This window comes from Manacus vitellinus, unplaced genomic scaffold (assembly GCF_001715985.3).
Source record: "Manacus vitellinus isolate BGI_N305 unplaced genomic scaffold, ASM171598v3 scaffold_33_pilon, whole genome shotgun sequence".
NCBI classification, from domain to species: Eukaryota; Metazoa; Chordata; class Aves; order Passeriformes; family Pipridae; genus Manacus; species Manacus vitellinus.
Genome location: NW_021940478.1, coordinates 6,157,195 through 6,182,659, shown reverse-complemented (window position 1 = coordinate 6,182,659; position 25,465 = coordinate 6,157,195). Strand labels below are relative to the sequence as shown.

The window sequence follows — 25,465 nt, the reverse complement described above, 5'->3', positions numbered from 1 at the left end:
TGGTGTTTTTCACAATGGAAATCCTTCAGCTTAAGGGGATGAAACATAAGGAGATAAACTAGTTCTGCTGCATATATAGAGTACATTGTATTACCCAGCCAATATATGAAACTCTTAGATTTCCTTTCAAAGATGATTGTCAAGATGACAAGCTTTACAGGAGCACGCACCACCATAAATGTAAATGTGCTTTTTCATAATGAATACGCCCTGCTTAGGGAGAACAGAATCGGCCTGTGAGAATCACATTGCGAGTTTTGTTATGTCTAAACAAAAAGATAAATGGATGGTCAGCTTTAAATTCATCTTTGTGTTGCAGAATCCGATATCCTGGTACCTCTCGGGAGTCGCCACCTTGTTCATTTACTTCCAAGGAGACTTTATGGATGATCTTTGACAAAACCACACCTTTTGTCTCACACATCTCAGAGAAATCTGATGCACTTTCATTGAAGATATTTGTCATTCCCAGGCTTTCCAGAAGTGGCTTCAGGTCATAGTCACCTTCTATGCTAAACTTTGGAAGAAATACATTCACTTTGGTGTTGGCCATCATGCTGGGATTGGTCCACTGTAATAATGTCTCAGGAGTCAGTGCCTTTTCCAGCTGAAAACGTAAAGGAACAGAGGAAATTAATGAGCAGTCCAAGGAAAGAGAGGAAAAAAAACCAGACCATTCCTGAACTTCTCTCTCCTATCAAGTCTCCAAAACATAAAGTCCAAAAGGCAACTTGTTCTTTTCAATTAACAACTGCAGCATTTAGGTTTAACATACTCTCAGTTACATCGGTGCAAGTATGATTTAATCCATAGGACTGGCCTCTAGAAGAAATCTACTGTATGTGCATGCTCTGGCAAGCTTTTGATAAGCAATCACCTCAACAACCATATGAAGGAACCTGAGAAATACAGTCCCTACCCAGGTTACACCTGGCCAACTGGTAGAGATCCAAAGTCTTTATTCCTGATCCTGCAGAGGATCAGAAATTGCTGCTATCTGGGACAGAAAAATGCTCTGAATACAGAGCCTGATCTCAATCAAACATGCAGCTGTTTGAGCAATTTTTTTAAAACTGGAAAGTGAGGAGGCAGAATGTGGGGCCACAACAAATTGCTATCAAGAAAGGCATTTTAAGATATGTGTGTTCTGTTATTTACTAGGGCGTATGAAAGTATCTTCCAGATGCAAAGACACATTCTTCCTGCCTTTAAAATTTGTGGACAGTTGCAGCAAATTACAAAGGAGAACTGTGTGATTATCTGTCTTTTAATCTTAAATAATTTTATTAATTAATTAATTAGTCCTTAATGAACTTTGAAGAGGAGTGAAAATATATTCTAAAATTTTCATAGAGAAATGACATAAGAAATTGTTGTTCTTTAGGAAATGCCTTATTAATTTTCACAAACTTACTTTTTGTTTCCTTACGCATTGCTTCAAAATAACAAAAACCTTCCATATACATATGGCATTATAAATGGGCTGTTTCCAAGGAAGTATCATAGCAATTCTACTTTTTTCCCTCACCTGCTCCAGGCCAGTGGTCTCATCTTCAATTTCTTTGGGTAGCAGAATGAGCATGCTTATATGTTTGTTAAGGCATGGAAGCTCAAGGATGGAAACATTTAAATCTTTTACATATCCCAGGCAAAAAGTAGCTTCCAGATTCATCATCTGCACTGGTTTAGTTTCAGTCTGCAAAACATAGAGGAAACAATCTCTCATTCCTTTTAATTCACAAATCAGATGCTGAGACAGAAAAGTTTGCAAGCTTGCCTGGAAGTAGTATATTGAGTTACCACCACAGAATTTTTTGGCTTTCATAGGTAATGAAAGCAGCAGCAAAACACAATGTTGGCTTTTTACAGTAGGCAGCTTTCCAAAGAAAAGTGGGACGGTATTCTACTTAATACAATAGCAACATATTGGGGGTGTGCCTTAAAAGAGCAATTTACCTAGTATCGGTGGCCCTTCATGCCTTTTTCCCTGAGTGCTACAAACTATACTATATACATAATGCCAGTAAGTGTCAGGCACTGAGCACATCTCAACAGTGAAGGTCAAGCTGTTCGTATGAATAATTGATTTTTTGGTTCAGGAGCTGAAATAGAATAAGAAGAAATTTCAGGTTTACCTAAATTCCTATGTCTTTGCTTTTTGTGAATGAAAAAAAACAAAACAAAACAAAAAAAATTCTTTATTTCATAAAGAAGGTTTAAAAAACTGTTCTGTTCACATGGAAACATTCAAAATTCAAATTCAGTAGAAAATGTTACATTGGAAAAAAAAGTTGAGATGTTTCACTTAAAAATTTTAGTGTTGATTGTATAATTTTTTAAATTTTTTTGGCTGAAACTATTGGTTGAATAGGTAATTTATTAACATTTTTAGTGAACCTGAAACTTCAACTTTTCTTTTGCATCTATATATATATATAGGTATACATGTATATATTTGGAGTATAATCTCTCTATCTCACAAATGTTGTGCAGCTTTGTATCCTGGTTTAAAGCTGACTGTCTGATTACAATATTCATTACTGGTCACAGATTCCTGAATGCACCAGCCATAGGTGCTACACCCATTTGGACCTCATGGCTAAGCAGGACTAATATGCAGAAGGCTGCAGACCTGAGCCTGGTTGGAAAGAGGGAGATTGATGGGGCAACACCTCTGCTGAGGAAAACACAGGGCCAGGCACCTAAGGGATGTACTCAAAGAGGTGTAACAGTTGTAGATATTTCACTATCTCTGTGACTACGAGAAATGCAGTGTTTCATGCTTCACCTCTGCTGGTTTTTAGGTGCAACCTCTGGTTCCTCCAACCTTTCAATCTCTTGGAATAAGCTACTCATGAGAATGTGCATCTCCTTACAGACAATGGCTGCTTCTGATCACTCGTACTCAGATCACATACTAACTGGTATATACTCACTGACACACTAACAGGACAGTCTGAGACCCTTGCAACACCATATAAGTTTAGATAGAGTCTAAGAATGCTGTGGTAAAAAACATTTCTCATTTTGTCTTGTTGTCATTTCCTTAGATCAAAGTTTACATCTTCATGAGAAGAAACAGTACTCCATTTTATTTTATTTTTTTCATAACATACCTTGTTGACTTTAAAAGCACATTCTTTGATCTCTGCCTCTGGGAACTTCTTCATCCAGTTTGTGACAAAATAAGCTGCATTAACTAGAAGGATCTGAGTCTCACCACTTACACTATCCTCGTTCAAAATATTCTCCATTTTGCCTGTGAACAAGTTTAAGGTGGTTGTTAATACAACAATATATTAACATTATATCAATTGCTTCAAGTGAATATGGTAGCATTTCACTGAACTAAAAACATTTTTGTCCTGCATCTCATAGATAAAAGATTTTATTTCTAATGGAAAATTTCAAAAAGAAGTACTTACTTAAAATTGCAGCTTAATTTTTGATATGGAATTTAGGATCAAAGCAGATCTTCCAAATTACATGTTTTGTTGGCTTATATTGCATGGAATCAAAACTATGTCTCCTGCTTTTTTTTCAATACCTTAAAGAAGGTGCTCATTTTTCAGTGACATTCAACAGATGTAAGTGAAAAAACATTTGTCATTTGGACAGTAAGACTTGAAGGGAAGTTCCACACTAGCACTAGCAGCTACTCATTTCTAAACTGATACATGAGAATAAAATTACCAGAATAACAAAAAATGCTGCTCTGATTACATTTAATAACCAAATACTGTGACAGACTTCAAAAAGAAGATGTAAATGACATGTTTTCTCTCTGTTTCAGACCTGTTCAAGCACTGCCATAACTGACCCTGAATTCAGAGCTCTGGGGAGGCAAGTCCTGTCTTTGAAGGGCAAGATGCTTCCACATGGACACCTGTTCCAGCCTGGAAGGACCAGACTCGTAAATGGTGTTTCCTTATTTGTACCACACGAGGGCAACAGGTGGCAACCAACCCCAGAGCCATCTCTGCCCAGGCTTCCGTAGGAAGGCAAATAAGAGATGCCCATCTGCTTGTGTTACCCTCACTGGCAAAAGGAGGTGGTATATTGATTAACAGCCTGAAATTCAGAGTCCAGCAAGTACTTCCCATTAAAATAAAGCTTTTAAAGGAGTTAGGGTCTGGGCTCAACATATTGGTGTCAGAGTTTTGTGACACTCCACAACCAGGACCTGTCATTCTCCCAAATCATCTTGCTGCAGTCAAATGTGAGCAGCTTTCCCCAAGGCTAATGCACGGTCAGTCTCACATTTCCACCTTCAGAAGTGCTGCAGTAGTGAAGTCAGTGATTTCAAAACAGGCTGATGCTGCTAATCCTCATGAGTTCAAATAGTAGGTCTAGTCCCACTGCTTTCACTAGGTATTTACTTCTAAAATCATTAGTAAAGAAGTGTCACAAGGACAAAGATCTTTGTCCAAAGAGGCAAACAGCATCCCCAAGGTTAAGCTGTACTCACCATCAGTTAGCTCTGAAAGAGATTTGTTGATTTTTTGTCGGGTTTCCTCAGTTTTTTCTTTGAACTCCACTAATTCCAGTTCAGATGGAAAAGGCCTCTTTGTGGAGTTGACAAAGTCCTGAAAGATACAGGGAATGAAAGTCATGCCTGGTTAAGTGTCATCCACTTAATGATTCTTTAAGAGCCTTCAACATCAGCCTCTCAAGCTTCACCATGGGGTAGCTGAGGAGTTCATTATGATAGAAAGCTATTAAATAACCACGTGACAACCAGGATGCACAGCTGCATCCAGCACATTGCTCCCAAGGTTGTGTTCAGTCCAATGGTGTTACATCAGCAGCTTTAAAGTAACTTCAATATTGCAGGAGTGACCATGTTGCCAGAGTTCAAAAGAATAAAACAATCCTCAGTCCAGGCCTGGGTAAGACTGAGATAAAGGCCACAGGCTGCTCCCATCATGTCTCTCCTCATCAGGTGAGATATTTATTGCTCTGGATGGGTATTGGCCTTTGCTGTGTCAGAGGCTGAACAGTAGACAATCTGATTATAGCATCACTGAAGCATGCTGAGTTTTCTGAAACATGACTTTTAGGCTGATGTTATCTTTCTTGGGACCCTATTCAATGACAACTTTCAGGGAAAAAAACCCAACACATACAGAATTCTTCTGAGTTTTTTGCAAAGTTCATAAGTTATAAAGAACTTATAAAGTTATTCACTTGTTTTGCTTCAATAGCTAGGCTTCTGCCTCACAGATTAAAAAACAACAGTTTATGCAGTAATTACTTGGGTGTGTGAACTGGACACACAGTTGCACCATCAACTTTTTTTATACTCCTCTTCACTCATACTTGCCATGCAAAGACTTTGATGTGGCATAGAGGTTATTTTGCATTCAAAACCAATCTAGCTACTGACCTAAAGCATATTAATGAAAAAATTAGAAGTATTGTAATAGTTGCACAGTTTGAGTTCAAGCAGCAGACTCATACATCCTCCTACAAACTTCTATGGCAGCTGTTCATCATTTGAGTCTAGTCAAGAAACAGCCAAAATTCAAAGAATTTATTTTAAATAACATTGCAATCTGACACAATAATCCGTCAACCTAATGGTTAAGCAATTCACAGTACCAGCGTTTTCCTAGAGTACTTACTGTGGTAGGATTAAGAGACTTGTCTACAAACAGCCGTTTGACCATTTTCAGTGCAAAGAAGGAGCTGAGTTTGGAAACATCTGAAGTTATTGTCTGAAACCCGAAAGAAACATCTTTGACATCTTTTAAATGGAGTACCTGTTAAATGAACATAGTAAAATACTAAGCATCTTCTTTGTTACCATTAGCTAAACATTTCGAACAGCTTAGCAAAAAATAATGCTAATTTGTGACCAGAGCTGTGGCTTTTTGTATTTAAGCTGATGACAGAGCCTCTCACTGTTGTTACTCAAAAATCATTTATTTATTTGACATCCTCACATAAATCTAAAAACCTGATCCTACCAGAACTTTAACCAAATATATTTCTTTCCTGTGAGCAGTCCAAAGAAATCAGTAGAGCTGTTCATGCTGGTCAACTAAAACTGTGGTATGGAGTCATAATGTTTTCACCAAACTTACATTTCCTTCCAAAAATATGGAGCTTCTAAGATAGATAAATGAAGATCGCAGACAATCTCCTTTCTAGAAGTGGGCTACACCTTTAAAAATGCTTGACAGATCATCAGGTTTTCTCACTGCTGTGACTAATACATGACATCACATGACATTTCAGCAAAAACTGATCAGATAACTGTGTCTGTTTTGGTAGACACAGTATAACTGTGAGTAGGGCTGCTGACCCACACATGGCCACTTTCCAATTCCTGGGAATGACAAGTCCAGTTCTAGGAAGTACAGAGTTGACCTAAAACTTGTTGCTTTTAGGCACCAGAGGTGAGAGGTTACTGGTGCCTTTGCTTGAAAATAACCCTATAAATACAAACTGAACTTTTAATGCCTATTTATTGCAGGGTCTTTGATGGTGGCTGTTTCATTACAGGCAGCCTGCCCAATCTTCCTCGTCTGACTCAAGTTTCTGCGTGAGGCATAGCAGGCATTAGTGACTTTCTTTCCCTTTGTACATCACTCCTGCTCTTTCAGAACACATCACCTCTTCAAAGACACAACAAACTGCTGCTCTTTCTAGTCACCTTTCCACATCCTCCCCTCTCCTTGCTCAGTGGGAGCAGAAGGAAATAAACTCCCAAGGACACACACCAGTACAGGTCTCATAGACAAACTCCATGGTCATTTCTTCAGAAACAGCTTTCTCAACTTATTTCCTTTTCCTTCAACAGTTTATTTCTCTGCATGTTAAGCACAGAAAGCTTCTGTGCCTGGGAACTGTGTTGGAAGAGAAAGCTACTGCAATTCTCTACCTGAGAGAACTTTTGGCACAAGTTTTTTAATGTTCCAGAGTACAGCTGCCAATCTGGTTCCTTTTGTATTTAGTGTTTAAAACCCAAGCACGAACTCAGGGACAGGCAGAAGCTAGAATAAACATGGAAAGTAGGAGATATTACATTTAAAAACATACCAAGCTCTCCTTAGTACCTGAAGTCAGCACTTTTTAAATACCACTAGAGAAATATGAAATATAAATGTGCTTGTGTAATAGAGCTCCACTTCTGGATGTGTAAGCTAACTTATTATTATGCAATGGTTCAAAGCAAAGTGCAGAGACAAGTGAAAACAAAATAAGGGCAGGTTAATATGTTGAACTCTCCCATCAGAAAGACAACGCTTGAATTTTGAAATCGTGAGGGAGCTTCAGGGTGACATTTAAATTAAAAATAAAAATTAAAAATAAAAATTTTTAAAAAACCCACTAGAGTTAATTTTTAAATTTAAAAGAAAAATGCTGTTTAAAAAAATTTGCAATGCCTACAAGATTCATCCCTGAAAGCGTTCAAAGCCAAGTTGGATAGGGTCCTGAGCAATTTGGTCTAGTGGAAGATGTCCCTGCCCATGGCAGGGGGATTCAAGGTCCCTTCCAACCCAAACCATTCTAGGGTTCTATGATCTTCATGGACATATTGCAGTGTAGGTCTGTGAACAGCACAAGATTCACTGTAATCTGTGGCATAAGTAGGGGTGTGCTCGGAGGTGCTTTCGGTGAATGAGAAAGTACAGGGAGGAATTCCCAAGGGAGGGAAAATGCATTCAAATATGTAGAAACTTTCAGAGCCAGGTGATGATCAGCATACAAATGCATACTGAATTTGCCTCTAATCCACCTTTAGGTAACTGCAGAAACCATGGGGACTCTCATTGGGATAAAAAGGAACTAGACCTATCTCTGCTTACACAGAGGAAGCAGAAGAGGCTGGAGGGCTGACTCCCTCCACCCCAGAGTGAGCTTGATAAACTGATTTAATCATGACTGCCATGCTGCATCATGGTGCTGGAAACCCTTTGAACACCATGAGCTGCTTGTGAGGAGAAACACAAGCTGAAATTGTGCCCCTTCTGCTGCATCTGCCTCCTCTTAGCAGCTTTGCAGGAGAAAAGGGAAATGCCAGTGGCAGGGCTGCTATGCATACTTGCTGCTGACAGACAATGGCAAAATTCTTTCCAATTCTATAAAGCCTAGGTGTTTTTGAATAAAAAATAAACAGTTATCCAGAAAATGCAGTGATCTCAACTGTGGCTTGCAGCCAGAAACAACGCTGCACTAAAAAGAGACAAGGCTTTAATGCAATTGTTAAGGACTCTGCCATGTTCCTTTCCACCTTCTACACACTTGAAAAGTCTTTTCTTTATGACAGGTTTTGTCTTTTGTTGTGTGGGGCTATGGAGTGTGGAACTGTTCAGGAAATTCAGATGGTTGGCTTGAAGTCTGATTTAAAGGAAACAGACATCGAAGAGAATATTAACAATAATAAATAAGAAAGATATCTACAACAGCCGTATAATTTTGCAGCCACAAAACAACAAAACAGGTTGCTGACAGTTTACCTGTTTCATTTGGTCTGCAGTATCACCTTTCGTAGCTTTATATGCCAGAGCCAGAGAAGTTGAGGTGCACAGTGGGGAAAAAATAATATTGGCTGTTTTGTCCTTCTCACATAGTTTTTTGAACATATCAACCGCAAAGGCAGTGTTCGCTAGCTGCAGAGCATCCATTGTCATCCTGAAACAGAAAAGGGAAAAGAGAGATGACTCAGGCTGTAATTCTAGCTCCTGCACTAGGGGCTATGCCAAAGAACTGAAAGAAGCTGGGCACCAGTATCTGAACTGGATAGCTTGAACCGAGGAGAGGAGAGGTTTAGTAATAGCCATTATCTTCAAGTGACAGCTAGCAATGCCACATGTTATGTGGAGCCAGTATTACCAGAAGAACTTGGGGAAATCTGTGTAGGTCAGGGTGACCCAAGCATACTGAGTCAAATTGGATCACATATGAATTTAATCTGTTTTTAATTGATACACTTAAATTAAATATGCCAACTCAGAAGGTACTTTGCCTATGCTCTGGGCCCTCCTGGCTCTTAGGCAGGCCTTTAGTGGTCTCATAGCTTCTCTATCTCTTTCTTCATGGCTAACTGTTCATTAAGCTTTAGCTTACATGTCCTTCTTCTGAGGGTTGATTCCCCATTCTCTCTGGCCTTGCTAGGAGTCTCCAAAAAGCTGTCTGGTCCTATAGGTTGAGGTTGTTCTAGAAATTTGAAAGAGGCCTTCAAAAACAAATACTGCTGTGTGTCCACCCATCACTTACACTGTTTTAACTGAAAATATTTTCCTAGCCATTCTTAATAACTGCAGTTGCCACAGTGCTGTTAGATGATCTGTGCAGTCAGGAATGACCCAGGGGGCCCAAGGGAGAGTTGCTGCAGTCCATGCTGTAGGAAAGCCAGAGGCTATTCCCATCTTCCAGGCTGCTTTCATATACCCAAAGTTGCACTTTGGTATAGGTACATTTGTGTAGATTCAAGCCAACAAGGGTGAATCACAGAATTTCAGTCTGTGACCAGCAAGCACACAAGAGATGACCCCCTTTGGCAAAGTGAATTTGACACTACTCTACCCTAAATATCATGTATTCCTAAAAAAACAAACAAACAAAAAAAACAACTGTTAAAACTGGTGTTAAACAGCTCCATCAATGCTCTTGAAAGAGACAGAAAGGAAATAGAAACAACAAATATTGGGAAAGTCTTCCAAAGGCATAAGATTTCATACAGAATCTAAAAGGTGTCTCCAGTATTTACTCTCTCCAGCAAAACCAGCAAAATAGTGGAATAAAAATGGTATAGAAAGGTGATTTTAAAAAGGTGTGTTCTTATCCACAAACATACCTATCTACATTTGCATTTCGTACTCAGACACTCATCTAAGGGTCCTATTAAGCAAAAGAAAATTGGTTATTTCCTAGGTTGGTAGGAGGTTTGCTAATCATTGGAGAAACACCTTAAGGACAGGGATTTCTCTCTAAGAATTGACTATTTAATAGTGCAGTCTCAAACATTCATTTACTTAGTTCATAACAGTTGCATCCTAACCAGGAAAGACCTCACCACGTGAGAGCAGAACAGTATGAGAATACAAAAAGGGGAAGAGGAATCAAGGAACTGTCTCCAGCAAGGTATCTTTCTTGACCATTCACTCTCACCTCAGTTTGGAAAGGCATTTTGAATTACAACAATCTCCTCTTTGAGTGCATGTGTCATACTACTCAAACGTAGCTGAACATCTGACACCATTGTACAGAGATACTGCTGAGCAGCTGTGGCACTTGACAGTCGTGAATGATTTCCAAATAATATGTGGCAGTTATACATTTTTATAGGACTAATAGAATGGGTGCATAATTTGCCTGCAACATAGTAGAGAAAACACTTTGACTTACTCGTAAGACCTGTTTGACTACAGAACATCTTTTATAAAATAAATGTCCTTATTTTTATTTTAATTAACTTATACATTTTCTTGGATCTATTTGGTAAGGTAATTGTTTTACTTGACAGCTAGTTTGTTTTGGGTTGAAAGATGCAGTATAAAAGGTTAGTGAAATGCACGGCACAATCTAATCAAATAAAAAAAAAGATACTGGCATAAAACCAAGGCTTTTTAAGTTAGTGTTTGAAAAGCACACCCAACCAGCCCTGCACTCTTGCAAAATGTTCTGACTGTTGGTATTAGCAACAAACTGTTTTCTAACAAATCCCCTCCCACTGGGGAAAAAAAAAATAATTTGTCTGGAAGAGAGCAAACATTAAACACATTTCACTGAAGAAATTTATCCCCACATAAAAACACAGAGGAGTTTTTGCCAGAACCCTGAATTCAGGATGGGTCTGGCTGGATTTGTCCATCTTCCAGTAGTCTGGCAGTGCCCAGCAGCTGCTTGGTAAAGAGATATTATCCATGCCAGATTCCATTTTACAGCATCAGCAGGCATTGAGCTGATGTCAGAATAAGGTTCAGGAAACATGTCTCAGAGATCTTATGGGTGTAAAGGGAGAACTAAGCACCAGCCTAGCACTGCAACCATCTACCTTTTTCACGTAGACACAATTTCTCAGGCATGAAAGCAACTAATTACCAAAAAAGTCAAGCTTGCCAGCAACCATGAGCTCAGCACACACCTTAAAGGAGGAGAGCTTTAGGCAGGACAGTGGCAAAAGACAGTTAAAACAAGTTTGAAGGACTGAGACTGCTGATGAAGGAGTAACCTGGAACAATATGGGCAAAGAAGCGAATGTAAAATCATTCTTTCAAATACCTTCCCGCAATTCCTCATTACGGACGTGCTCCTTCATGCCCGCGCATATCTTAAATAAGCTAGCATAGGCTACCTACCTTATCTTCACCATTAGCTCAATCATTCTCACATGAATACACAATACACTGGTATACTTTGTCTCCATCTCAATCTCGCTCTCTGACCCACCCCAGCCCCACCCCCACCCCCCAAACTAAAATGTGAATATCTGGGGCAAGTACCAACTTCCCAGGTATTTCTAACTGAGGAGCTGATGGAAAATTACTTAAGGACCCAAGAATGCGTCATTCAGTAAATATCTACCACTCTCAAAAAGACAAACAATACAAAGAACCTCACACGAGGCATGCAGTGCACCTCGAAAAACTTACTTGTCAGTGGGGTAGAGTATAATTATTTAGTTCTGGCTAGCATGATATTATTCTACTTAGGTCTCTGGATCTTCCTTACAGGCCAAAAATCAATATGCAATCATAACCACTTAAAAATACCCCTTGTTTGTTTCTGCCTTAATACTGACCTAGTATGTGCTACCTGCACACTCTTCTTCCTTGTGCCAGTTAAAAGCTGTACCATGGCTTAAAAACTCTTCTGACTTCATTAGTAACTCTGATACTATTCAAGTTGGATCTTTTTTTATAAAGTTTCAATGTTTCTTTTCATTGGGAAAAAACAGGAGGTATTTCATGGTGAACTTTTTATTTACCTCTGTTCACCCAGTAACTGCTGATACTCTCAAAGCTTCTTTAGTGCAGAATGCAACTATTTCTGGTAGTGGCAAAGCTCTCCATTCTGGTTTCTTCCTTTTAGTGCTACTGTTGAAATAAGGACCATTCAGGGCATGTTGGGAAAAAAGCTCAGTTTCACCCTTAACCTTGAATAAGGGGATGGATAGCAAAGAATAATATCTATTCCACAATCTTTTTCAACTGGTCAGTCAGTTTTTATTTTCCATTTTTTAATGATGTATGATATTTAAGAGCTCATTAAATTCATATTATTGAAAAGAATTTCCAGTATTAAATATTACAAAATCTTAAATCTCGTTAAAGCCTTGAGCATCCCAAGCCTTGTGAGTCCAGTAAAGCCAGTTCCGGACAAATAAGAAGGGTTGAGGCTCCCAATAAAAGGAAAGCCCATTAGCTGCCCATTAGCCGACTCAGAAATCAGACCATAGCTCCTGTGCCAGTAATCACAGGGAACCCTCAAAGGGGGAGGAGTCAAAAAATTAAAAATGAAATTTTGAAAAGGCCTGCTGCATGGATTCTTGCTGAGTCCCTCCTTTCCCAGGAAAGCGGTATGTCAGCGTTTCCAGTGAGGCCTGCGGCACTGGGGCATCTTCTAAGCACGGAGCTTGTGATCCACCCAGCTTTGCTTAAGACTGTGACTGTCACAGTGTTAATGAAACACTTTCAGATACATAAGGAAGCTGAAGGCTACTGAACTAATTCAGGAAAACCTGATTTAAACTTGTTTATTGGTATAGGACACCATTTTTGCTTAGTCACTCTTGGATGCAGCAACAACAACAACCCCTGTCCCCCCAGAAAAACACAACAGTGAGGCTTTGTTTAGTATCTGCTAAGAGAAAAGATAAATATAGCTTATCATTTAAAAATATAATTACAAGAATAGCAACGTCTGTGTGGAAATGTCTGACAAGTCAAGCTAGCTATATGATAAGAATAATCTGATAAAGCTGAACAAGTATTTACTTTATTCTTGTCTCAGTTAAGAAGTCCTTTCCGAAGAAGACACCTGTGGCAGATAAAGCGTAGACAGTGCTGGCCATCCAGTTCTGGGGTTATATTGGGTTTATATCTCAGGAGCTGTGAGCACCAGCACTGTAGTCTCTCCAGTCCAAACAAACTTTCATCAAGAGGATAAATTATACGAAACAACCCACACATGTTTCACGAGCGAGGCATTAATATTGAAACTAGATCAAGTGTTTAACATGACCCCACTTCAGCTCTTACTCAGCAAATAAAAAATATAAAGGAGATAAAATATTTCTGTGAGCCTTTTCTTCTTCTGCAGAAATGACAACTCTCCACCTGGCAAACCACCTGGATAAAAAACAAGGACACAGTTTCCTCTGAACAGACATTGAGGAATGCAAGATATCAGACTGATGTGGGACCAGAGCATCTCATATGGTTGAGGAAAAAGCACTGTCAGTAATATAGCAGGGAAAGTCACTCCAGGAAGGAAAGAGAAACAAGTCACTGCAATATGCTTTGTTGTACTTTAATAGCCAGTGAACTCTTCAAACTAGATGGTCACATTGAAAATAGATTTTTAATTACTAGGCCTAAGTTCCTGTTCTTCACTTTAAACAAATGTGGATTAGTCACTTGGTTAATAACTCAAACAGAGCAGAGCATACACACCTCTGCAGAAAATGAGAGGAATATTCCTCTGCAACAGATTAACAAAACAGCCAAAATCCTACTTTGGCACAAGGAGCATTTCCATGGCATCATACTCAACCTGCTTTTTCTGATATGGGGAAAGCCATTTTCAATAAACCACCATATTTTAATAATTCCTAATGCCCTTGCTGTCTCACCAGCCAGATCCTATTCACCACTTCCAGTGAATCTTTTCAGAAGGGAAGAAATATAGCATAAAAAATACAGCAATTTTGGAATGAAACTAAAACACTGTAGTTTGGGAAGGTAAAAAAAAGCTCCTTTAATTCCACATAATATCTACCTTTCTGCACAAAATTTCCTTATCCCGCTCCCTCTACGCAGCTATGTTTCACAGCCAAGATTTGTTGACTAACATAAGTTAAAGTATCAGAGGAAGAAAAAAGCTGTACTTACTTTGCAAGGCTATAATCCTGGCAAACGAATCAATGAAATGAGCACAGCACGAAGAACTAGCTGCCCGTGCTGAAACTTTGCTGAGCGGAAGACTTTGTTACTTGCCTACTTATTGACACCACTCCCACTTTCCCAACCTCGATTTGTGCACATACACACTCCCTCTCACTCTCGCTTTTTTTTTTTCCCCTCCCTTAATCATTCTTCATGGCAACTCCTACATTGGAGGAGCAAAATGATTCACACCAGAGTTGTCTTTGCCTGCCCAGCCGGTGAATACAACAACAAGCTCTGGCAGGAAAGAGCAGCCTTGCGCGTTGCCTTCAGCAAGCGTAGTACAGGCACCAGGCAAGAATGAACGAAGGCTACAAAGGAGAGAACGCAGGAGTTGATGAGCAATTAAGAGACCTCCTGAGCAAAACCAGTACTCCAAACAGCATTGGGATTGCTGCTATTTGCAGGAAAATTGTCACTGTGAAAAAGAAACCCGGGAAGACAACTAAAACACGTAGGAGTGTGTGGCTGGGCGCTTTGCACCTGTATATGCATTAAGACTATCTTAATTCTGTCTAAGAGGCATATGTGTGTGTTTGGCTGCCTTAAAAGCTCAAGGCCAGATTGGAGTTAACGCTCCAGGAAAAACCTCTGTTTTCTTACTGCTGTAAAGCAAGAGCTCCATCTCATTAGCAGACAAGTTGTCTGCAGAGGAGCAGCCTTCCCTGCTGCTAGCTGTCCCCAGAGGTGGAAGGGGAACAGAAAGTCCCCTGCAGACAACACCAGCAGGTACTCCCTGGGAAGCCATGGCTACACTTGAGTCCCCATGAGGAAACAATGCACCACATCAGAGGCACAGTTCAGGTTCACACCTCAGTAACCCTAGGTGGCCCTGCGTACCTTTAGACTATAAAAGTTACAGGCAGGATAATTGAATTTGCATTCAGCTTTGCAGTGCTGGTGTGTCCAGCTGGCCAAATGAAAGGGGTAGGACACTGAAGGATGTGTTTCCGCTGACACTATACTTCTTTGGTGACAGTGGGAATTGGGGAGATGTTATCTCCGTCTGGAATTACATATTTCTGTGTTGCTTTGAGCATAAATCAGGCCACACCACCCTGATCAGGTCCTACCCATTTTTCCTTCCAAAAGGCTACTATGCTTTTGTTACCCAAAGGAAATTATGTTTTTCTTTCTGCTGAGATGCAGATCGAGTTCGCTTTCCATCATTGACAGACTGCAAATTTAAAATTTGTATGCTTTGCCATAAGTGAATTCAAACAAAGACAGGGTGTGGATACGTTTAAGCAATTAAAATAAGATAGAGGCCAGCTGGCTAAGCTGTGCCATCTGGGCTGTCATTGTTATGTATCTAATTAAGTCTTCTGTAAGAGAAATGTTTATGAAAATACACAATAATGTTGGCTGCCAGACTCTTCTCAAATGTCTGCAGGTAATCTAAAGCCAAACATTGCCATCTCTGCAGGAGCAAATCTTCCTTCAGACCCAGGTCTAACAAGTATGGTCACTGTGAAGGAGCTCAGCAGCTTCTGGATAAGCTGTAGGGAGGTGGACAACAGCCAGATTGCCCTAACAGAGATGGCACAATTCACCAGATTCATTTCCTTGCTAATGGGAAGTGGAAAATACAGATATAACTATATGCCTCAAAAGGCTGGACAGTGGAAAAAGGAAAGGACTCTACATTGCCAAGCTGGAGGTGTGTAAACATCACTTATGCTTCAGTAGATAACTGCTCTGTGATAGCTGAGGTGTGGCACTGTGTAGCGGTACAGAGTCCTTCAATCTGACCTGGTTAATACTGAGAAATTATTTATTTCTGATCATGGTGCCATGAAACTAATAATTACTGCTGCAATTGAGATGCTTCAAGTGAAGGAGTACATGCTGGCACTGGTAACTGAGTGGTTCAGAGGGCAGGTTGTTTCCCCCAAGAATGGGTAGTTTGGGCTCATTTGCTCCTGGAGGTACTGTTAAAATAACTGTGACTTCCTGCTAGCTATTTATGCAGATGTATGGGAATTGCTGGCATATAAAAGGGTCTTACAAGGAAGATGCGGAAAAGTAAAAGATGTTAACTTGAAAAGTATAAGATGTTTAATCTTAGTTGAGGTTTGCACAGGACAAGAAGTAAAGCAGTTCTCCCCCTGTCCAGGAACATTCTTTCTCAGTCTGACTTGCATCAACTTCCTTATCTCCTGCATTTACCTTTCACTAAATTAATCTGTTCAGTTTAATCTTAAAGTATTTTCAACACACACCTATTATGACCTGTATTTCTATCATCATATTAAAAAAAAAAAAAAGGAAAAGAACACATAATGGGATTTTTCCTTATCAAAAAATCAATACTATTTTTAAGCCCCCTGTTAGTTGGACACCTCCTACTGTGATATTATCTCAGAAAATAAGGTAGAAACAATGGGGGTATAACATGGAATACACTGAATCTTAAAGTATGAAGCCTCTTAACACAGGCAAGTTACAGTTTACTGGCAAAGTAGTAAATGAATTACTGTCCTCACTCTTCCAGGTCTTCAACAGCTCAAGGAAAACTTCAAAGATGTTGTTGGATGCTAGGATCCAGCAGTTACATTTGCATATCTCCATCTCTGAACTGGCACGCCAGACACCAGACATCGTTTCAGAAGGGATGGGACCCACCAGGTGACTCTCCTGTTACTCAGCCTACTCCCAGTCCTCACTCCCCTGGCTCTCCCTGCCACTCCCTCCTAGGAACACTGTTCCTACATGCTTCTGGAAAGCAAAAAGCCTTCTCTCCACTCTTCGAGCAAGCTCATTTTGGCAGGAGGCAGGAGGGAATACTCTTGCTGCTCAACACAGCATGAAGAACTATTTCAATTATTTCAGAGGCTCAATGCATTCACTGTAGTCTTTTATTTTTCCTTCCCCCAAACTCACTAATTCTCAGTGCATGTCTGATTGCAATTAATGCTGGCATGCTTAGGAGACCACAAGGGAAATCATCTACAAGTAGGACTGAATAATGAATAGAACAAGACTGGTCATTCTTTCTATGCCATCAGTCATGAAAGATCTTCTAATCAAGTTACAGCTTTCACAATAATCTTTTGATCTTGCAAGGAAACTAGAAATAGGAGGTCATTTGAACACTTTTATTTTGATTTAGTGACCTACAACTTTAACACAATTAGAAATATTCAAAGGGTAAGAAAGACTGAAGTGTCTGTAAACAGGTATACACAGCAGAGCTTTTCATATTTTTCATATAATATGGGTCTAGATTACTATTTAGCAACAGGAATAAGCCACAGCCAAAATATTTTTCATTGCATAAGAAATGCTAGCAAAGATCACATCAACCACAAGCTAATTTGAAAATAAAATACCACTTACAATAACAAAGCATTACTCCATGGTTCCATTGAGAGAGACACAAACTGAACAGAAACAAGCTGTCTCTCTTTTTTTTCCTCCCAAGACGTCTGCACCAATATGTATAAAGGGTGGTGTCACATAGCAACACACTGATCCAACATGTGTGGTAGCAATACAGTTTTCTTCAGGTATGTCTGCTGACGTAGAAGTATTACTCACCATACTTCGAACAACACACAGGAAATTAATTTCTCATATTTACATGTGCTCACTTTTGTGTTGTTTTTTTTTTTTTTAGTGAGGCTCTTCTGAACTTGAGTATATGTTTCATTGGGGAAAAAAAGTGAAATAGGCAACCAAACAGCTGACAGATTTCAGTGAGAACAAAACCTTTAATCCAGTGAATGGGAAATGAATGATCCCACGAGCTGGAATCAGGTTATTGAGGATCTGACTATTTTCCCTAAAGACGCTGCTCCCAACACTTTGCACCAGGCATAAAGCTCAGTATAATACAAATAAATCAGCTTAATAAAGACATAGCTTTGATTGACTACTTGGAGAAGCCTGTGGAAATAGCCTCACAATATAACTAGGAATTCAAACTACAAGGGGAAATGAATATATGTAAACCAGACCAAAAACCCAGAAACGTTATTCTAAAACTTTATCTGTTTCCCAATGTACAAAGACTAAGATCAACTTCTGCGTGATAAAAACAGAGAGACAATGCTTTGGATTAATTACTTCTCACTAAAGCACCTGTGATCCACTCCTTCCATTAAAAAAAACCAACTCTGAACACATCCATGTGTGCACTGCTGGTTCAGGGTGCCATCTCATGGGCACACAGATCATAATTTTTTTCCTTTGTCACTTATGCCTGTAGTTACTGCATCAGCTTCCTTTGCCAGGCTGGAAACATGATCCAAAATCACCTGCCCTACCTTTGTCCCAGAAAAAATGCAAACATGCTCACATTTGTCATGTTTCCTCAGTAATTTTTTTATCCATTTAGTGATATTTTCAAATGTTTGAAGTGCCACTCTCTAATATTGTTTAGGTGAATGGATTCACCTTATTGAAACCACCTTACCACAGGAATGCTGTTACTAAGGATGCTTTCCCTACATATCCACAATGTGTTGTGCTTGATTATAGATTTGTGGAAGACCCCAGTTAGTGAATTACTGACAGCATAATAATCCATCAGTAAATTCCAAACTGAGTATAGGAGCAATTTTAGAATTATCTGCCTTCAAATAGCAAAATAAAATCCGTATGAGGATAGGATTGCTCCTGTGACTAGATGAATGTGGAAACTCTAAAGAGAGAGGACATCACATTGACATACAGTAAATTAGCAGAAGTATCTTTCCCAAGAGGAATAAAGGGACCAAGCAGCTCCCTCCTTTGGATGCCAAACTAGTTTTAACTCAGAGCTTCAGCAGGTTCTGGAAAGGATTACATGACCTTCACTGCTGACTGTTGGAGACGTTGACTCTGAAACACAGCTTCTCTTCCAGCTCTGTGTTTGTATTACTCCCTTAAGTGTCTCCTTGTCATGTCTACAGGCAGGCGTTATGAGAATTAGGGGACTTTTTCCCCTCTTGTTTTTATCCATTGTCATCTGTAGATGACTCGCTTTCTTCTGTAATCCAAGTAGCTAAGTGTCTGTGTGATTAATGTGGATGAAGGCACACACTTTCCTAGGCTTGCTTAGTGCAGTTTTCAGCCTGAATATATGCACATTAAAGGAAAATACAAGTTTAGAATCAATATTTGCTGAATATTTCACTGGAAATGGGCATGCCCTCACAGACTGAATTTTGTCCTCTTGTGTGTTTTCAGGGTAGGATGAAGGCCTTTGTTTATCCCCAAATGCAGCTAAGACGGAGGGGTGAATATGTTAATTCTTGCTTCTCCAGGTTAAAGGCAACTAAATCACAGTGTGCATTCTTACACACTACTTCAAGGAACACACCCTGCACATTGTCTGTATGATCAATAAATTACAGAAGTTATACCTGCAAACCTATCTTGACTTCCATATTTAGAATCTACAAATAATGGTCCAAAACCCCAGTGAATGTAAACCGATTAGTGTCCATGAGAGCCAGGGAGCTACTCCCATACTCGGCAGTTTATTCCGCTCCTATCACCACTAACCCAGGACTGCAAGACTTGCATCACAAAACACATAGAAAAGAATTTTATATTAGCCCATAATAGGGTAAGTATAAAACAGTTGTAAACTGATTATATATTTTACAGAAGAAAGTGCTAGGACTGGATAATAGAATTTACCAAGGTGATAGGTAACCTACTGAAAAGTTTTCTTCAGTCCTTCTGAGATCTAATGGTCCCATTAAGCTCTATGGAGAAACTTTAGAGGATACTGCATGTATATTACAACAAGCTAATAAACTTACTAGCACAATAACATTAACATTTATCTAACAGAAATAGGACATAAAGTTGTAATAAGGTAAGATGTAATTACTTGTGGTAATGCAAAGAGTTATTCCTCTGTCTATATAAGCTCAAGATTTAAAGCCCACTGCAAAGGTGGCTACTGACTTCAATGGGGTAAAATAGGGCAACAGACTTGTTAGGGAAAATTGTACTGAAAAGTGTAGGGAAAGCATTGTACATGTGGAAGCATTATAGACAACTTACAGTAGAATAATAGCCTGGATCAAAGAGCTTCCTGCTTAAAATGAAAATTATTCTGCTAAGAGTGGCTTGGATCAAGAGAAAGTTAAATGACTTCTCCATCCGGTTTTTGCTCCTTTTCATACAAGACCTAATTAAAAGGCTTAGGAATTAATAAAGAGTGATCCAGTAGGGAAATTCTAGCCCAGAAATCTAGTGCAGACTACACTGCAGTAGCTGCACAGCTAGTCTAGTTCCATACCAGTTCTATTCCCCTTTATCACCTTAATCATTCAGACTACAAGCCATTCAGTGACGTTGGAAACACTGCTCTCACAGGAAAAAGCCACTTTGAATTTAGCATGAGAATAAAGTCTGTTGGAAGCATCAGGGGTATCCCCTCAGTTTTAAAACTTACTCATGCAGGTGACTCTGTTTTGCAATATCCAAGTTCAGTTATTCCGCTATATATTGGAATGGCAAAAGTTATTCCCCTATCATCTGTTTAGAGGAGTCTGGTAATACTTCTAAAAGTACTTACTGGAGCAGAACTACTTTTATGCTTCTCATTGCCCAACACAATTTAGATTCCTTGTACTCTGGTAACAGTAAACATACAAGCTTTTTATTGCACAGGAGACCAGATTCCCAGAAAGAAAATCTGCGTCAACTCACGGATTTGTGTCTTTTTAAGACAGTGAGACATACACTGTGACAACCAGCTGGCTTGAACCCTTGCACAACACAGGTTGTAGAACTTGATCTACCAATTTTATGAGTCCCTTGATTTCTCTTTGGATTACAGCATATATTTTTGAAAAATCTGGCAGTGATTAAAAAAGACTCCCAGGTGATGAGAGCAACTACAACTACAATATCCTTAGGAGTTGTTCCAAAGACTTTATAGGTCATCAGAATTTTAAATGAAGGCAGCTAGAAGCAATCCAAAGTGCACAGTCCAAACTTGAAGCTTTCTAAACTCGAAGAAACATTGGCTGGGGAACACTTCCTCAATTTTTAACGATAAAATCTCTGAGGTGATTAGGGATACATAAGGCTGTTAAGTGTGGTGACTATGAAAACATTTCTAAAAGAAATGCTGCTTCACCAAATTCAACAATGCATAGCACAAAATCCCTGAATTCATATATGTATAGAAGAGCTGACAGTCTCCAGCTGGCAAAATTGTATATTTTAAATGAAAATGAGTCAACCAATACAACCTTCAAGCCACATCTGCTCGACTGTACAAAAAGTCACCACTGAAGAGATTTTATTCCATTCAATCTCAATGAGTTAGCAAGACCTAATATATGAAATGGTATGCAGAAAAGACCAAGGTGAAATGTTTGTCCTTGGCCTCTGTACAGAATGCCTGTATGAGTGTCCCTGACTGCTGCGTTCAAGATGAGAAAAGACTCAGAAATCCCCAGACTTATGCTTGTAGAGGGCAAATACTGCCCTTGAAGACAACATGTGCAAAGTTAAGAAAAATACTGTTTCATATTTCATTTTTATTCTTTTGGCAGCAACATCTGCCAGAATATTTTCCTACCGTTACTCATGTAACAGTAGGAAAAAAGTCCTGAAATTCACTATGCTAAATGTTGTTCAAAAAATATAGTAGCACTGGACTTTATATTTCACAAATTAAGAAAATACGCTACGTTTTTATTTCTGTGCTTTGTCAAAAGATCAGATGAACAGTTTAAAAATGTGCCCTCAGTTATACTTGCAATCATTTTCTTAGGTTGTTTTCCCAAAGTACCAGATTAATCTCACTATGAAGTACAGAAATATACATCTTGAGTCATTCCATTACCAATTAATTTAGTCCAGAAGGCAACACATTTTGTACACACACACACTTGATTCAAAATCAGTGTGCCTTGAAGCATTTACATATTTTGAGTTTCTGAGTCTAAAAACTAAACCAGAAGTAGAGTGAAAATTAATATAACTAAGAAATCTAAAGAGTTCAGCTTGAAAGCTACAAATTTAACTTTTCCGGAAAGGCACAACCAGATCCATAACTGTACTATGGCAGGAAATATATTGCCACCATCCACCTCGGACCCATGGGATGAGATAGAGTCTGAGCACCACTTACTCCTCAAAATCCAGTGCTACAAGTCCTGCCCCAAAGCTCACTCTTGTCTCTAGCACCATAGATGTAACACGGCTTAATTTTGCTCTCAATCCTTCTAGTCCTGAAGGCAGCTTTAATTCTTTTCCTTCCAGGCTCCATAGCTACACAATACCCTCTCTGTGCCCAGAGCTCCGAGTGCTTTAGGAATAATAACTCTTAGGATACAGCCCTCCGCCACAATGCTGGTGTGGTTTCAGTGCTATTAGAAGTGGTTACGTAGGGCAGCCATCCACCTGGGAATACCACAGCAGTACTCCCACATGCACTACATTACAGGCAGACAGGTTCCCAAGGACAGCTGGTGGCTTGAACCTCTTAGAAGGGCAGTGCTCCTGCTTTTTGGCACAGTATGTTTGCTGGTGCAGGGAATGAACACAGATGCACTGCAAGTCCCAGGTGCACGAGCTCATTGTGTGTACACCAAATTGGATCGAGGTCATGTAATGGGATTTATATTGATCTTGCAACATCATTTTATCATGTAGAAAAATACAAAAAAATAGAGGCTATATTTTCCTGCCTTCTCTGTCTGCACTGTTAAGCTCTTTAAGGCAGTGATTTCCCTTAACTGCGTGGCTCTTGTGTCATCTAGTTAATAGCAGTCTCACTCTGATAATGACATTAGTCATCTCAGTCAGCTGCCATGGCAGAGGGGAATCACAGATATGAAGCCTGGCTGTGCTGTAGACATGCCTTGTTTTATTGATGTATCCACCTATTCTTGCCCCAAGGTGTCCAGGCAACATGCAGGGTGGATCCTTTCCCTCTATACCAAGATAAGGTAGCAGGACGCATTCTCCACAACAGCTTACTCAGCCTTAGGAAACACAGGAGATCTTCCATGCTTCTGCCACCTAACACTGAAGCAATGTACGCAACAAGGCAATGATGAGATGGACTTAGTTGAGGCCAAGAGGTACCCATATTAACATTTTAAATATGTTCTATTTTCATTACACTTAGTTGTACACAATCATTATGATATGAATTCTTAGAACATGGTAACACAGGATCTTCAGCACTGGGAAGTATTAGATAATGTGACCGTACTTGTCCCTCAAATTGAAGAAATACCCTTGACATGACACTTCATCAGCCTCTCAGGAAATAATCTTGATGTCATTACTCAGCATTCATCGTTCATCCAGTCTTTCCTCAGGCAGAAGGAGCTTCAAAGTCAAATTATAGCAGGAATATTGTATGAGTAAGACTTCAGTAAGGAGTGCAAGATTTAGCCTGTTATTGTAATGGCACAAGTGCCTTTTCTGATTTACTTTTTTAAATCACACTTATTATTTCTGGAGTTCAGAAGCTAGTTCAGTGTGACTGGAGAGTCATTTACTACTTACACACTTGCGACATTGTTTTAGACCTAGGTCTAAAAGCTAGATATAACACTACAAAATTAAAAATCATAGGTATAGAGGACACAGCCAGAAATATTAGTGCCAGGAATGTATCTAAGAGTACTCTGTTACACTAATCAGAATGAGAAGGTAAAGCCGAAAGGGAAATGACATCCCCAAGGAAGTAGTGTATTTTAAATAAGAAGGAGGTTAAAAAGAGCCCAAGGGCTCTATGATGACATAATCAATGGTGAAAGAGTAAAAAGGATGGTTTTGCCTCATCCTTTGAAGATGGAATAAGAAAGAAATTGATATATGTGATTTAGCCCCCAGTTTTCCTGAGCACTTTCCACCATGGATGCTATGCTTGAATCCTGATGACGACACAGCTGTAAAGTTCCTTCAGAAATCATCAGCTCTCCCTTCACTTTGGCCAATTTCAGTTGTCTTTTGTGGCAAACTCCCTTTACCATGTCATTTTCCAAAGCCTGATTACATGACTTAATCTTTGCTACATCGTCTGTACACATTTGGAGTTGAGCTGAGGAGAACAGTTGTTACTGAACATGTCTAAAAATCAACCAAAGCATCCTCGATACACCAGGACACTTACCAAGATAAACTGCCAACCTGGTGATCTGAGGAAAATATTACCACGACCTTCCCTGGTACAGGGAGGACTGTGGATGTGCTTTTTTCCCTCTGCCCAGAACAGGTAACCTACTTACAGTAACAAAAAGGTTCACTGAACTGTTTTATTTAAAATTAAAAAAAAAAATAAAAAATAAAAAAAAAAAAATTTAAAAAGTGACATTGAAATTATTAAGTCAAATTTGCACTGTGGTTACTTGGAGGTAGTTGGAAGAATGGGGTTTATTAATCTAGTGAAGTTTCCCAGACATTCTTTTTTGCCCTAAAGGAATTAAAGTACTGTGGGGAAGGATATGGCACTAATTTAGCAGGCGTCCCTAAATCCATACAGCAGGTTGGCTTTACAGAACTGGTTTGTAATCAGCTGCGTGTTGAGTCACTTCCTCCTCCACACTCCGTGAGCATCACACGTCACCAGAGCTTCATTACTGACCCACGGGCCAGTGACACTTGACCGCTCATGATTGTGTCGGGATGGATTAAACAAGATTGGGCCTGCTTAGTCTGGAGGAGAGAAGACTGAGAGGGGATCTCATTAATGCATATAAATATCTCCAAGGCGGGTGCCAAGAGGACGGTGCCAGGCTCTTTTCAGTGGTACGAGGAGCAATGGCCATAAACTAAAATGCAAGAAATTCCGCCTCATCATGAGGAAGAACTTCTTTTCGCTGAGGGTGGCAGATCACTGGAACAGGCTGCCCAGGGAGGCTGCGGAGTGTCCTTCTCTGGCAACATTCCAAACCCACCCGGACGCGTTCCTGTGTCACCTGCTCTAGGTGACGCTGCCTTAGGAGGGGGGTTGGACTGGATGATCTCCAGGAGTCCCTTCCAACCCTAGCGATTCCGTGACTAAGAGCGGCTCAGGGATCATCAGGGAACACCGAGGACTACGAGGGGCTGCGCAGGACGCTCCCAGGCCCGGTTAGCGACTGGCTGGCGGCCGCGGGGCGTGCCCGGAAGCGGAAAGGGCGCGGTGGGGCGCGGGGTGCGGAAGGGCGGGCGGAGGCCGCGGTTTCGGTTCCCGTTCCGGGCCGGGGGCGCTGCGACGGCTGCAGCCGCGGGCCTGCGCTCCCTGCTCCCGCCTCGCCCCTCTGCCGCTCCGCCATGGGCGCGGCAACCTGCAGCAGGTTACAGCGGGCGCCGCCCTGTCTGGGGCAGCGGGCCGGGGCGGGCGGGCAGGGAGGAGCGCGGCCGGGGCTGTTCCTGGGCCGGGGTGTCCTGCGGGC

At 40.2% G+C, this 25,465-nt stretch overlaps 1 protein-coding gene across 1 annotated transcript; it reads right to left on the bottom strand.

Annotated features, from left to right (window-relative positions):
- Window positions 1-212: 212 nt before the first annotated feature.
- On the bottom strand, window positions 213-8,640 carry SERPINB5 (serpin family B member 5). Its single transcript, XM_018076882.1, has 6 exons — window positions 8,466-8,640; window positions 5,625-5,762; window positions 4,469-4,586; window positions 3,117-3,259; window positions 1,529-1,696; window positions 213-607 (listed from the first exon to the last, which is right to left on the bottom strand). Exons 1-6 carry the CDS (start codon window positions 8,637-8,639, stop codon window positions 215-217), a joined length of 1,134 nt encoding a protein of 377 aa, XP_017932371.1. The 5' UTR covers window position 8,640; the 3' UTR covers window positions 213-214.
- Window positions 8,641-25,465: the final 16,825 nt, after the last annotated feature.

Coding starts and splice junctions, on each gene's coding strand:
- SERPINB5 (XM_018076882.1), bottom strand. CDS start 8,639: ATGACAATGGATGCTCTGCAGCTAGCGAACACTGCCTTTGCGGTTGAT. Junction 5,763..8,465: donor CTGCAGACCAAATGAAACAG/GTAAACTGTCAG, acceptor TTCATTTAACAG/GTACTCCATTTAAAAGATGT. Junction 608..1,528: donor AGACCACTGGCCTGGAGCAG/GTGAGGGAAAAA, acceptor TTACGTTTTCAG/CTGGAAAAGGCACTGACTCC.